Below are 15,213 nucleotides of genomic sequence, written 5' to 3'. Positions count from 1 at the left end.
CCCAAAAAAAAATAGCACAAATCACTTAGCCTGAGGTCTTTTGCAGTAGCTAACACACTTTGCTTGTATTTCTTGTGTTAAGGCGATTGTGGCTCAGGTGGTAGAGCGGGTCGGCCAATGATCGAAGGGTTGGTGGTTCGATCCCCCGCCCTGCCACTTGTATCATGGTTGTTGTGTCCTTGGGCAAGACACTTCACCCACCTTGCTTCGTGTGAATGTCCATAATCAGCCTGCTATCGGTGAAAGAATGTGTGTGTGAATGAATGGTAACGTGGGAATGGGAACAGGTCTCCCTTGAAAAAGAGTCTCCGGTCTCAATGGGATTTACCTGTATAAATAAAGGTTTAAAAAATAAATGAAAAGTAGCTAACAGACTATATGTTGTGTGCTTGTATTTTCCAGGCAACAGCAGTATGGAGGTAGCAGTGGTGGTGGTGGTGGTGGTGGTGGCGGGGGCCATGGATGGGACCGGGCCCAGCAGTCACAGCAGTCAGCGTACCAGCAAAACGCGCACCGCGGACGGGGAGGCGGAGGCTCCGGGCAGGGGGGGGGTGGAAGAGACTACCAACAGCAGCCACGGAGCTATGACCAGCGTAGCGACCAGCGTAGCAACGACTGGCGTGGCAACGAGAGAAGGGACGACAGAGGGGGAAACCGGGGGCAACAGCAACAGGTAAATATGATTCATATGGTTGTGAAGTCTTGTCTTTGTGTTTCAATAAAATAAAATAAATATGATGATTTTTAACCAGATCTCTACATCAAATGAGTTGAGTAATCTCCTGCTCAATTATTATTATTTTTTTTTATTTTATTTTTTTAGTCATCTGGAACCAAACGCAAGACTAGACTATATTTTTATAAAAAAAAAAAAACTGGGCCCTGCTGCTGTAAACAAGTGAAATAAAATAAAAAAGACATATGTACTCTACATGTTATTCTTATTACTGAATAATTCTATTGTAGTAATTATTTTGAGGAACCTGGAACCAAACGTCAGACTAGAATATGTTTGTAAAAAAAAAAACTATTTGGGCCCTGCTGCTGTAAACAACAACAGTGAAACTTTTCATGTAGCTTTCTAACTCCAGTGTTCCAGGGATCTACATTTTCCTGTGAGGAAAGTTTGTTTATTCAGTTATGAGGATATACCTTAGAAAATGTTACATTGTGCACCTGTAAGTCATAATTAAAAACTAGAAAAAGTTACTTTCTTCAGCCTCATAACACTTGTATACCCCATCCTCCTTTTAGACAAAAGTTTAAAATGCTTCGACAAAGAAAAAAAAAGTTTCTGATCGGCTCTTGGTAGCAAAATTTTGTAAAATGAATTGAATTCCCTTTGGGGTCATTCGCTCTTAAAAATATATTTTTTTTTTTTATCATTGTGTGAACTGACCCTTATTAAATAAAGTTGCTTCAATGGAAAAATCAAAACCCTAATAGACAAGTTTGAGTTTGAGAGAGGTATTGATTCATTTAGGGTTGTTATTTTAAAGTCTGTTGGTTCCTTAGACTCACCTAGCATTCAATATATTTGTTTTTTTCTCATTTATCGGCATGAAGTCAAAATAATAATGTTTTAACCATGAATTTTGAACTTTTTGAAATGATCTTAATTTTTCATCCAAGTAAAGAAAATGTGACGTCTCCCGCAAAGAAAAGAAAAAATCATGTAAAAAAAAAAAACTTATAATTACACATCTTTGGCATGCTTGAACACACACTCTCACTCACACACACACACACACACACACACTCACACACACACACACACTCACACTCACACACACACACCTTTATATTTATATATTATGGATTTCTTCAATCATTGCAGCATTGTTTATTCAATAATTATGTTATATTTTTTTTTGTATTTTTTTTAGGGCTACAACTCTAGCAGAAGTTATCCTCCTCCCCCTCCATCCAGAAGATATGACTGGCAATAAAAAAACTCCCAATTAATCAAGTAAAGTTGGACTTACTTTGCTTTGCGCTTCAGAAGTCGGGTCGGGAGACAGACATATTTTTAGGGGGAGACAGACATGTGATGTTTTTTTCTTTTTTTAAATGTCTTCTTGTACAATGATATTTGTGGGACTTTTTTCGTATTATTTTACTTAAAATTAGTAAAAAAAAAAAAAAAAAAATCTCTTGACGTTGTAACTTTGTGATTTTTAAGACTATCGCGCCTGTAAAACTTGTGTGTGTGTTCAGCAAGTGAGTGTAGGAGTTATAATCCGACTGGTCATTTTTTTGAGAGAGATCTCCAAAGTGTACTGTGTCTTTAAGAAGAAAAAAGAACAAGCGAAATTAAAATGAACTTTGATTAAAATTTGTCTGAAACCTTTTCAGGTAAAAGGAAATGGTGGTGGTTGTTTATTTTATTCGCACTTAAATTTGATTGTGTTTGAAAGTTACTTAAGTTAAAGCTGGGGTATATGATTTCTGATTGGTCAGAGTTGCTGTACACTTTGACCAATCAGAGCCAGGCTCCAATTCTCTGTTCTTATTGGCTGTTGGGACTGATTTTATGTGTTTTTGTATAGATTTTACTCCAGAAGATTATCTGAATTACTAAGCATTTTTTTTGGTGAACTATTCTGGTATATTTAAGACCCTACACAATGTTGCAGAGTCTAAAAATGTTTTCACAAAATGAAAAGCATATTTTTATGTTTTATGTTTACAATATCTCAAGTATTTAGCATTTTCTGGTGAAGTATTCTGGTATATTTAAAGGAATACCGGCGTTCTATCATTATAAAATCGCTATTTTCTTCTCTCAGTCTTCCCTTGGCCCAGCTGTCCTGTTAATCCTAACTCATTTAACCGGGTGTGATGTCACACATGGGAAAATGTAGGGTTAGACAGTGAGACCATAAAACACTCTTTCTGCCTTTTCTCAGGCTAGGATGAACCGATTTCTAAAATGTTTACACACTTATACTCCATAGGATCTCCGAGTTCAATACACCTTCATATTTCCACTGGTGAAGTAGGTCTTTAACCCCTACAATGTTGCACTAAATCACTGTTTATATCAGCTTCCCAACTTAACACCAAATACTCTTTAAACTGTAAATTATAACACTTTTAAAAGACTTGGAAATGGCAAAATATTTGCTTCGAGCTCCAGAAAAAAACATTGAAATATCCAAAATGAAAATAGCATTTATTAAGTACTGGAAACCAACCAAAAGCATCTGTAACAAAGATGAATATGTCATGACTTTTCTTCCACTTGAAAATGTCTTTAAATTCCACTTCTCTGTATTATTATTTTTTAGGTTTTTCACAGGATACTCAATATTGATTCACTTTCTTTCAACTTCATATATCGGCTTGTAGCATATAGACCTGCAATAATTTAATGTGTAGAAATGTATGGGAAGCATGGTGGGCTTGCCTTATCCCGAATAACCACAAATGAGATATTTCTGGTTGTTTTTGTGAGTTTAAATCAAAGGCCGTTTATAAAAGTGGTTTTAAAATTAAGTGGTAATCAGTAATCACATTTGCCAGTGCCAGAAAAAAAAAGTAATTTTTTCGTTTTCAAAGGGGAAAAGAAAATACATAATTTGCATCTTACAGACCAGGTTCAAGGCTGTAATATACAGTTTATTTTTATTTATTTATTTATTTATTTATTTATTTGTTTGTTCCACTTTGTCGCTCAAATCCACCGAGTGTCTTTATTCGAGTCCATGTGTGCGTAAAGGAACCAAAACTTTACGCACGCCAAAGAAAGAAAAAAATGTCTGGTTCTTATGTCTTTCATCCATAGAAAAAACTCCAAAATCCAAGCCAGGAATGATGCCCTAAAGTCGGGGTAACCCTACCAAGTCCTCCCGTACAGTAAATTGGAGCCAATCATGCTGTTTGTGTACTCGATTAGCGCTGCGTCCGTCTGTGACATGTTGATGTGTGCGTGCAGTCCTAACGGCGGACTTTGAGACAAATCATCCAACTCTTCCGTGGATGAAAGCTGGATCGCTTGATGCTGGGGGGTCATTCTGGTCATTGCCTCCCCGGAAATCGAACCACTTTGTCGGGTTCCACTTTGATTGGAGCCGCTAGAATCGTTATGGCAACTTTTAACGTTCTTGGGAAGCACAGGGGACACGGAGGAAGAGTTGTGAGTACTAGTAGCGCTGCCACCACTGTCTATTGCCACATTTGGCTTGTCCTTCGATTGTCGTTTGAGTTTGTAGCGATGATTTTGGAACCAGATTTTGACCTGGTTTGGAGAGAGGTGGATAAGCCCAGCAAGGTGTTCTCTCTCGGGCGCGGACAGGTATTTCTGCTGCTTGAAACGACGCTCGAGCTCGTACACCTGCGCCTGTGAGAAGAGCACGCGCCTCTTCCTGCGTGGAGTCGCGTGATGGAGCGTCACCAGAGACTTGCCGCTGGAGTCCATCCCCATGCCCGACAAACTGCACCCAAGACCGGACATGTTCATACCGCCGGACGGGCCCATGAATCTGGAGACTGGGGGTGGAAGAAAAAATAATCAAATTAGTCCCTGCGTTCCAAATTTCATACTCTTTCTTTTTACTGCACTACATACTAAAGTACAGAAGAGTTTTAGGGCCACAGGAGAGAATATATAATAGAAAATAATCCAATTAGTATTTATTTATCCATTATTTAACCGGGTTAGTCTCATTGAGATTAAAATCTATTTTTCAAGAGAGACCTATTATAGGGCCAAGATGGACAGCAGAACACAGTTACACATAAAATGCAAATAATATTAAGTGCAGTTGTAAAAATACAAGTTCAACAGTTTTAAAAAGTATAATGGGAATATCTTACTAGTATATACTGAACATATTTACCTCTAAACATCATTAAGCATGTAATGTATCAGTAAATATTGTTTTCTTGATGTTTAATGGTTTTAAAGCCTTTAGAGAAATTAAGTTTAAAAAAAAAAAATTAGGAACACAATCAAAATGCTAAAAGAACAATCTCACTGTCTGGCCACAGAGACTTGGTGGAAGAAAATGATCGAATTAGTATAACGGGAATATTTTACTGTTATACTGAGCATATCTCCCTCAAGAAAATATCATAAATAGCATTATTTAATCTATCAGCAAGTATTATTTTTCTGATGAATGTTAAGCCTTCAGAGAAATAATATCGAGTATATAAAATTTGTAGTTGGCACCTTTCATACAATAAATGCAGTTCAAAGTTTGTATAGCCTACAATAAGAATGACATGTTAAAAGCGTCACATTATAATAGACATACAATGAACATTAAGACTTGACCATAATTGTAAACATTTGATTAGACTAGAAAGTGCCTGGCGCAGCGAAGAAAGCAAGGCATTTTATTTAAAAAAAAAATGGAAAGGCAAACGAATGGATTTCAAATATTAGGAAACAATAAAGATAAAAACTAGCTGAAATTTCTCCTGCGAAACAAGTCAAATATTTTTTTACTTACATTTCTGGGATAATTAATTAACAAAGTAAAGTATTCAAATAGATAAACCGAGGTCGAGGCTCTGTTACCGGCACAATTGTATTTTTAAAGTGTTACTCATTTAAAGCAATTTAAGTCACTTTTGTCGCTCGCCTTTATGGGAATTGAAGATGCTAATACGTTATTATTATTAAATGATTTTTTAGCGCCACAGAAACTGTAATTGGCCTCATTATAAACGTGTAAAACAATGTTCATAATGTTCAGGTTAAACAACTGAATTGTAACAAGGCCCGTTTTCAAACATGTAGTGGACATTTTTATATCGTGAAATAAACAGTAAAATGTCACAGTAATCTCATTGTTTCAGACGTACGAAAACATTTAGGAATGTAAAAGCTGAATGCCACATTTACGCTAACCCGTCCCTTTCTATATTTGTAACTTTTCCAGGATGATTATGATTATGAGGAGAAGCGGGAAATTCAAGAGGTTACATTTAAATGTTCCAACCAAAAGGGACATTGTGCGGAACTTCTACAAGTTTAACTGTTGTGCCAAAAACTGAATATAGAGAAATAATAATAAAAAAGACTTTGGACTGACGGCCTGTTTTTTATTTAATCAATAATTGTGTGTTTTTGTTCAAATAAAAGTCAAAGTCAAATTTATTTCTACAGCACATTTAAAAATCAGTTGAACCAAAGTGCTGTACAAGATACAGTACAAAATAACATAAGATAGGCCTACATGAGAAAAACAAGTTGGGAGTGTCAAAGTCTCAACTTGTGTTAAAGGCCAATATAATAGAATAGCCTAGACCTAGACAATATGTACGCGATATGCTTGAAATCACCACTTTAGTTATTGATATAAATTAGCCATTGATATAGACAGTGGCCTATATTTTTTTTTAAACGTATTTAGCCTTTTTGTTTCAACGGTCTCTAAAAGACAACTGACGTATATATGTTTAATATTAGGAGGTGCCTCTTGTTAAGTTCTTCGGGCCATCTCAGTAATCTGTTAATTAACCTTAATCATTTAGTTTTTAAAGGGCACGTTTAGGAACACAAATAGCACATGGCGTGATAGCAGGATAAATGTTTCTTGCGCACATTTGCCATTTTAAAAGTTATGTATATATTAAGTATTTTGTTTTACTGCTTATGATCTCATTTCATCAGCAATTTGAGTATAAATCCATTACAATATATATACGTGTGTGTTCGGATCATAATTGGGTTACAGGAATTGAAGTCACTCGCCTAAATAGGGATACCATAATGTTTTAGCGCAACAGATGCTGTAAATGGCCTCACTATAAACTTCTCAAACATAAATGTATTTAGGGTTAATTAACTGGATGCTGTTAGTGGACAAGTAAAAAGCAGAAGGCAACATTCACGCACATTTAAAATGCACCCATTAAAAATATATATATTCTCAATTAGAAAAAATAACTTCAATTTAAGCTGCGCCTGCTCTACTGTCACATACATCTATTTTTTTTTTCAGAATTACACGGATAGGAACATTGCACAAAACCAACTTTTTTTTAAATAAATCTCCTCTTGTCGGATATCTAGGCATATATTTTTATATACAAATGTAGGAACATTGCGCGTTTGCGTCAAAGCAGAAGGCCACATTTTCTTCCTCCAAAAACTTTTCTCAGATTTAACAAACAAACTTGGAAAATGAAATATGGTCGCTCTTGTCGGGCGCCTGAGTTCGGGGCTGGATATTAATTATTATATATATATTAATATGACATTTCACTGTATATTTTACGACATCTGAATGTCCACTATCAAGCTTAACAATCAAGGCCTTCTCTGAATTCAGTTTATCCTCAGTTCTACCTCAAAATAAATAACTTAATTTTTTTTTAAATGCGTACACATTTAGGAACATTGCACACATGCGTAAAGGCAGAAGGCCACATTTACGCTTTTAAAACACTTTTCCCAGATCAAAAGAAACCAACTTTTTTTCATTGATAAATCTTCTTATAGTTATCGGATATATTTCGGCTCGAGGATTTGTGTTTGAATCAAAATAAGGATGTTGTTTAAATAATTTTATGTTATTCAGAAGTCCTCATACATTTAGACATTTGATAACATAACCAAGTGTAAAAGCAGAAGGCCACATTTACGCTTTAAAAAAAAACTTCTATCAGATAAAAAAAACTTACTTTTCCATTATTAAATCTGGTATCACTGTAACTTTAATATATTTGTCCACATGTTTAGAGACATTGCGCGCGCGTAAAAGCATTATTTTTAATTGGAATAGAATAAACAAATAATAAATAAATATATGTGTATTGTCATTAGCACAGGTACATTGGTGCGATTGTCCTTGTGCGAGTCAACTTCTTCAATAAAAAAAATTATATATAAATAAAATAGAAGAGCATTATTAGAATAGAAAAGTACAACAATAAATAAAAGTAAGAATAAATAAGTTGGTGTCATTATTAATTCTTAACTTATAAACCTAAAAAACATTATAAAATCCTCTCTTACTTGTTGGATATCTCTGGTCCGTGTTGCTGTACCATGCTGCCGCCGCCCCTGCGTGCCCTCTCACGGTCTCCTGGTAGGACGGGAGCTCACCCACACTACCTCCACCGCCAGCGCTACAGAAGCTTCCCACTCCCCCGGAAAACTGCGCTGCTACCCCGGCGTGGTGATGGTGATGTGGCATGTGATGATGATGATGGTGGTATGGTCCCAAACCTGGTGCCAAAGACGCCGCCGCAGCCACTGAAACCGCTGAAGGAACTGCTGAGGAAGAGGGGGATGAATTAGGAGGCGAAGGAGAGGTAGAGGAGGTAGACAAGTGGTGTTGGTTGTGGTAAAGAAGTTGTTGAAGATCTGTTTGGATCTGAGTACCGCTTTGGGAGACTTGCTGTTGCTGTTGTTGTTGAGTTGTCTGCTGTTGTTGTTGATGCGTCTGCGTCTGTCTGTACGCGCCTAAATGGTGATGGTGGTGGGGATGGTGATGGGATGATCCATAGCTCCCCATCCCCACGGCGCTTTCCATCCCTCCGAACCGACGATAGCTCTCCTCCATTGGGCTTAAAATATCGCTGACCGAGAAGGGCGTGGAGGTGGAGAGTTTTGGGCTGAAGGACATTATGGTGGTGGTAAGGCGGCGGCCATATAGGCTACATTCACACACACTCAGCCCCGATTCTAGTGCGCTCTGGACGGGGTATCAGCAGTGGCAGTGTGTACCCCCCTACCTCCGTAACTCACTCATACTATACTGGCTTGTTGCTTCTAGTTACTAGTTCCAGCTGATTTGGTCACACACACATTGAGGGGCGGAGCTAAGCGCGCGGACACAGCAACGATGCCAGTTTGACATTATAGAGGTAAGTGGATAAAAATGGTTTGGACTTTGGACCTACTTTCTACTGAGGTAGTTTACTCCACAAGGTTAAACCCAGACGAGACTGTAAATAGTTTCTTCTTAGTAGTATTTGTGATGGAAGTTCTGTTAAGGTTGGAGGTCAACTCAGGTGGAAGAATATTTCAGGAGACTTGGATGAATTATGAAGCGATATTTATTACAGACTTGGCCAAGGAGAACCGGACTGCAACTCTCGTGACTTGCACTTCAATTCTGACAAACTCATGATTAGAGCTGTGTTTTAACCTCGCGCTATCTCTACCACCTCCCCGGCTCGGGCACCAAGCGTATACCAATGTTTTGGTTCAGAGCTGAACACAGTGAACCATAACATTCTGGAGTAGAAGGAGATGAGACTTTATCTATACAACTGACCTAAGTGTCTCCTAACAGGCTCCAAGGCTGACCTAGAGTCTGAGAGACAGACACACAAGATAGGCATATATGACCTATTAATCTTTCCCATTAATATTACAACTAAAGACCCAAAATTCCCTTGCAGTATTCAAATAGTAAAATTACTTTTTCTTTCTGTTTTTTTTGTGTGCCATTGTTTAGTTTACTAGTGAAACAATCTTCAATCCTTTTTGGGCCATAAAAGGATTCGGAATTTCTTTTGATTTTAATTTTAAAATGACCATTGCTTAATTGAACCCACATTGAGGAACCCCCAGATAATAGAAAACCAGATTTTTGCTTCAAATTGTGACATGTCTTGCAGTGTTTAGTCTAGATTTCGCCTAATAGTTTTGCGTTAAATGTCATCCAGTGAGAAGTCATTGGTAGATTGCAAAGCGACGCTGAAAAAGTACAGTAGCTTCAGCCGCCACCAGTCAAAAACTCCAAATTCCTTTAGACGCACACGAGCTAAACTTGTGCTCGCGGTAAATTTTGACGGAAAATAATCCTGTTGATTTAATCCCGTTTAATATCTCTAATTAATATTGATAATCGCTAAACTGCTGTTAAGGCGAAGACACTGCAGTTGACAATGGTAAAAGGTTCAATTTATCTTGAAAGTTTACCAGTTGATTTATTAGGCCTATCAAAACAATACTTTTCTGTATTACAGTTTATTTTTTTCATAAATGTTTGAATAGAAATGCAACTATGGCAATATCTTATCTCGTGCGTTAATTAGAATATCTTTAAAAAAACAAACATCTGTGGTGGATAAAGCCAAAGTTCAAATATTTATGATATTTTTAAGTGTCCAAAGTCTTTACTGAACAGATTATGAATGCGGCCATTTTTCGTTTTAAAAATCGAAATAATTTGTACAGGTCTTAATTTTTTTTTTCATATATTAGACGATTAACAACATGAATAAATCCTTCTGTAATAACCTTCAGAATAGTGCTAAGAATGATTATAGAAAGTGTAGTTGATGATTTTTGGTTCAGAGTATTGGGGGGAAAAAACTAATGTTGAGATAATGTCCGTTAAAGTTGGTTGTATAGGAGAAATATACAGACGGAAACAGACAAGGTTTAGTCAAATAAACACCTGAATGTACATTTTGGACCTTTTATTCAGACTAAAGATGACATGTTATAGAAGCAAAATAGACAAGAATAAAAAAAAAGTGAAGTGTGTGTGTGTGTGTGTGTGTGTGTGTGTGTGTGTGTGTGTGTGTGTGTGTGTGTGTGTGTGTGTGTGTGTGTGTGTGTGTGTGTGTGTGTGTGTGTGTGTGTGTGTGTGTGTGTGTGTGTGTGTGTGTGTGTGTGTGTGTGTGTGTGTGTGTGTGTGTGTGTGTGTGTGTGTGTGTGTGTGTGTGTGTGTGTGTGTGTGTGTGTGTGTGTGTGTGGAAATGATAAATACATCTGGTTTACCTTTACACGTTGAGCGTAAACAGGACAAGCCGTGTAGCCAATCACCTGCCGACCTGCTACGTCACCTCACCTCCCTTCACGTCCTCCACCGATCGTTGAAAAAAAGAAGAAAAAAACTCGAGTCTATTCGCTTTTTAAACTGTCAGGTGGACCGTTGGGCTCCAGGAGGGACCGGGGGAAAACACCGGGACTACACCGTAGATTCAGGCCGATTGAGAGACACTTTTTCACGGGGAAGAGAGTCAGAGGATAACCCCCCGCCAAGACTGGAGAGGACTAACTTCAACTTTAAGGAATTAACGTGGAGCGCTAGAGACAAAGGCGACTTCTGCTTTTTATAGCAGCGTTTAGTTTACAGATGTTAAAAATACATTTTAGTAACAACTACTTGGTTAAGTTCAGGGAAAGATTGTGGTTATGGTAAAAATAAGATCTATTGGAAATGGAACATGAACTATGGTCAGAATAACCCATCAAATAAGTTTCCTTGTTGTGTTCCGAAGGAGATCTCTGTTAGCCTGCTGGAGTTTATTATGAGATTTTTAATAATACATCTAAACGCCTTTTAAATCTTATTATGTGGAAAAATTCGGAATAAAATGTAGAATAATCTATTAATTATTGATTCAATTTATTAAAAGAATGTAGTACCTTTTTAGTAGGCTATATTTTAGTAACTTTGATTAAAAAAAATTTAAATATATGTTTTTATTTGATGTCTGTAACATAGTTGTTGAATAGCTGGATTATTTGGAATCAATAATTCATCTGTGATTCCAATTGTGTTGGTGATGAGTATCATGTATTTTTTGAGTGTGGGAATTTGGATGTAATGTACTATAGAAAAAAATACCTGCCAAAATATTATGTTTATTTTACCATCTAGGATTAAACTGATTTGGCTTTTGAGGTCAGAAAAACCAGGGGTTATTGTTAAAACAGGAGCCTTTCTGAGAAATGTCCTGCCATTGTTTAAGTAATGTTTTTGTTTTGTCCTTGCCGTGCACCATTGTTTTGGATTGTAATGATTTAATTTGAATTGTGTGCTCCATGCCATGTGCTATGGCCGTGAGCCGTAATAAATAAATTAAAAATTAAAAAGTTACTAAATTTTTTTTCCCTAAACTGTATGATGATAAATGTTGTGGTTCCTCTTTTATCATCAGAATTGTAGCTACTCATTGCAGTGTGAACAAATTATTTAGAAAAAGCATTCAGGCCTTGCTTGCATATATACTAATTTACAGAATGAATGTGTGTATATAATGCATCCATCTGCAACATTAAACACGTGAAAAATGCAAATAATTCAAATGTATTATTTCTTTTTGTTTTATTCCTCTTTTTAAAAGTCTACATTTTAGTATATTTCAACTTATTTTTTCAACTTAAAACACTTTGAATCTGAACCTCCATGTTTATTTCTGTTTGGTTTTTAGTAATAATAATAATACATTTTATTTATATAGCGCTTTTCTCTCACTCAGACTCGCGCTTTACAAAACACAACAATAAACAAACGAAAGGAAAATGTAGAGTTGAAGGGGCTTGGGTTGGTGGGTGATCTAGGGGTAGGTGGAGGAGAAGAGAGGGGTCTTGAGGTTGGACTGGAAGATGGTGAACATATTAGAACATTTTAAACATTAAAAACATCTTCTGATTTACTTTACGGTCTGGGAACTCTGTACAAATTCCTTTTTTAAATGTATGAATAAAAAAAATACTATGGGTCGCAACAGAGCAGGGCCACCAACCTCGAAAAACATTAAAGACCTACTTCACCGGTGGAAATATGAAGGTGTATTGAACTCTGAGATCCTATGTAGTATAAATGTGCAAACATTTTAGAAATCGGTTCATCCTAGCCTGAGAAAAGGCAGAAAGAGTGTTTTATGGTCTCACTGTCTAACCCTACATTTTCCCATGGGTGACATCACACATGGTAAAATGTAGGGTTATAGGATTAACAGGACAGCTGGGCCTTTCCTTTAACTTTATACTATTATTTTTTACTCTTAAAACATATTTTCTTTTTTCAGGTTAAAGGTGGGGTATGTAATTCTGGAGAATTTGTTAATTAAATCACTTTTTGTTAATTCTCTTGATTTCTCCTCAGAATCTGCTTCTTGTCCATCAAAATGTTTTGGTGTTAATACACAGCCTAGGCTTTGTAAACAGGGATGTTAACTCACTATGGTGGGCCCCCTTTGTTTACTTTCCCTTTGTTTATATACCAGCTTCTGAGCATAGGCTGTGTATTCAAAAAGTACAGACAGGTAGCGGATCATGAGGAGATATTCACTGATTTTGACAAAAGTGATTTTGACAACAAGCGTTCTCCAGAATCGCTGACTACACCTTTAAGCCACTTGTAGCCTCACTCACTCACTCACTCACTCACTGACACACACACACACACACACACACACACACACACACACACACACACACACACACACACACACACACTCACTCACTCACTCACTCACTCACTCACTCACTCACTCACTCACTCACTCACTCACTCACTCACTCACTCACTCACTCACTCACTCACTCACTCACTCACACACACACACACAAACTCTCTCTCTCACACACACACACACACACACACACACACACACACACACACACACACACACACACACCACTCAGGTTTAATCCTCAGTTCTTTAGACCGAGCAGCTGCGGACCTTAGACGCCTCTTGAGATGCAACAGCCACTCAGACCAGCTGGCTCCACGAACATAGAAACTAAAGGTGCAGTGTGTAACTTTGGTTTAGCTTGGTCCTACCAGACCATCGTACTTCATTTCACTGCGCTATGTAACTTTGGGTGTGTCAGAGAAGAACAGATTTGCTTAGGTAGGCTAGGGGCCACAAAGGGGCGGCAGTGGCGAAGTGGGTAGGGTGGTTCGGTCGTCCACTGGGTTACAGGGTCGGTGGTTCGATCCCCCGTCTCCCCGCCACATGTCCAAGTGTCCCTGGGCAAAGATACACTGAACCCCACATTGCTCCCGATGGTTCAGAGAGCGCCTTGCATGGCAGCTGCTGCCATCGGTGTAGTATGAGTGTGTGTGTGTGTGTGAATGGGTGAATGTGGTAAGAAATGTAAAGCGCTGGAACACTGTTTGAAGTTAGAAAGCTTCCTGAAAAGTTACTGTTTCACTGTTGTTGTTGTTTACAGCAGCAGGGCCCACAGTTTGGTTTACAAACATATTCTAGTCTTAACGTTTGGTTCCAGGTTCCTCAAAATAATTGAGTTTTGATTTATAATGATGGAATTATTCAATACTAAGATATGTTTTGTAAACTGTTTGCAGGCTCTGTGAATGTAAACAAATCCCCCCTACATGGTGGAACTCTCAAGATCATTGTTTGGCATTCTTTCTTTTTATTAGACAGTTTGGGAGAGACAGAGATGAAATGGGTCCGAGAGGGGAAGGACATGCAGAGAACGACCCGGGCTGGATTCTAACCCGGGTCTGCTGTGAAGAGGACTGAGACTCTATGGAGGTGGGGGGGGGCTCTAACCACTACACCATGAGCCCCCCCCCCCCCCGCCCCCCTTGAATCCACTGCACATGGAGAGGGACATTCGCTGAGCTGATGTAGGCTACATCTAGAGTACAAAACTCATAGCAAATAAAATGTCTCGTGAACTCTGTCCAAATGTATTAATTTATTTACAAAGAGTAAATCACAGCAGGATCTAACAAGATTTACGCTCAAAATAAATCCGGTGTTACTACACAGCCTAGGCTCTGTAAACCGGTATGTTAAAGGCCTACTTCACCGGTGTTAATACCAAAACACTAGTAATACAGTAACGATAGCTAGTAGTGGAGCGGCGAAGTGCTTATTCTCCTCAGAATCTTTCAGTTGATGAAACAAGCGGGAACATTGGCCTGAGCAGTTAACCCTATATTTCTCTTTCTGTGATGTCACGAGAAAGAGAAATATAGGGTTAAAAAAAACACTCTTTCTGCCTTTTCTCAGGCTAGGATGAACCGATTTTAATTTTTTTTTGCACATTTATACTACATAGGATCTCAGAATTCAATACACCTTCATATTCAAACCGGTGAAGTAGGCCTTTAACAAATACCACCATAGCTATAGCAACATGCCCATTTACTACAGTGGAGCGGCTCAGTGCTACAGTCTTTACATTTTTAATACACGCGTGCACATTGGCATGAGCAGTGTCCATGGGTCACATGACAAGAAAAGTATCCCAGACAAAAATTGAAAACAAAAAAAAATAAAGAAACCCATCAATACATTACTATGAGAAATTTTCAAATATTCACAATTTCAAATGTCTCGGACAATCTTCTAGTCCAGTGACCCATGGAGACTAATGCTCATGCTGATGTTCACGCTCATATCATCAACTGAAAGATTCTGATGAGAATAAGCACTTAGCCGCCCCACTACTAGGCTGTGTATTGGTATTAACACTGGATTTCTTTTCTGCACACACACAGTACAGACAGGTAGCAGATCATGAGG

At 37.9% G+C, this 15,213-nt stretch overlaps 2 protein-coding genes across 4 annotated transcripts in view; one reads left to right on the top strand and one right to left on the bottom strand.

Moving 5' to 3' along the window:
* Window positions 1-2,360, top strand: part of xrn2 (5'-3' exoribonuclease 2) — a 42,268-nt gene extending 39,908 nt beyond the window's left edge. For 2 of the 3 annotated variants that reach the window (XM_080047358.1, XM_080047357.1), the window contains 2 exons: window positions 403-673; window positions 1,887-2,360. In XM_080047358.1, the coding sequence (XP_079903484.1) occupies window positions 403-673; window positions 1,887-1,949 (334 nt within the window). In that variant the 3' untranslated portion in view covers window positions 1,950-2,360. Of the gene's footprint in view, window positions 1-402; window positions 674-1,632; window positions 1,676-1,886 lie in introns of all 3 variants that reach the window. The other variant, XM_080047359.1, reaches the window with a different exon arrangement.
* Window positions 2,361-3,838: 1,478 nt separating this feature from the next.
* nkx2.4b (NK2 homeobox 4b) lies at window positions 3,839-8,585 on the bottom strand (the record flags this gene model as incomplete). Its single annotated transcript, XM_080047527.1, has 2 exons — window positions 3,839-4,491; window positions 7,973-8,585. 2 exons carry the CDS (start codon window positions 8,583-8,585, stop codon window positions 3,839-3,841), a joined length of 1,266 nt encoding a protein of 421 aa, XP_079903653.1.
* Window positions 8,586-15,213: the final 6,628 nt, after the last annotated feature.

This window comes from Ammodytes marinus, assembly GCF_949987685.1.
Source record: "Ammodytes marinus genome assembly, chromosome: 19".
Taxonomy (NCBI): Eukaryota; Metazoa; Chordata; class Actinopteri; order Uranoscopiformes; family Ammodytidae; genus Ammodytes; species Ammodytes marinus.
The sequence above is the reverse complement of the archived record's forward strand: the minus strand, read 5'-3'. Positions and strand labels throughout refer to the sequence as shown.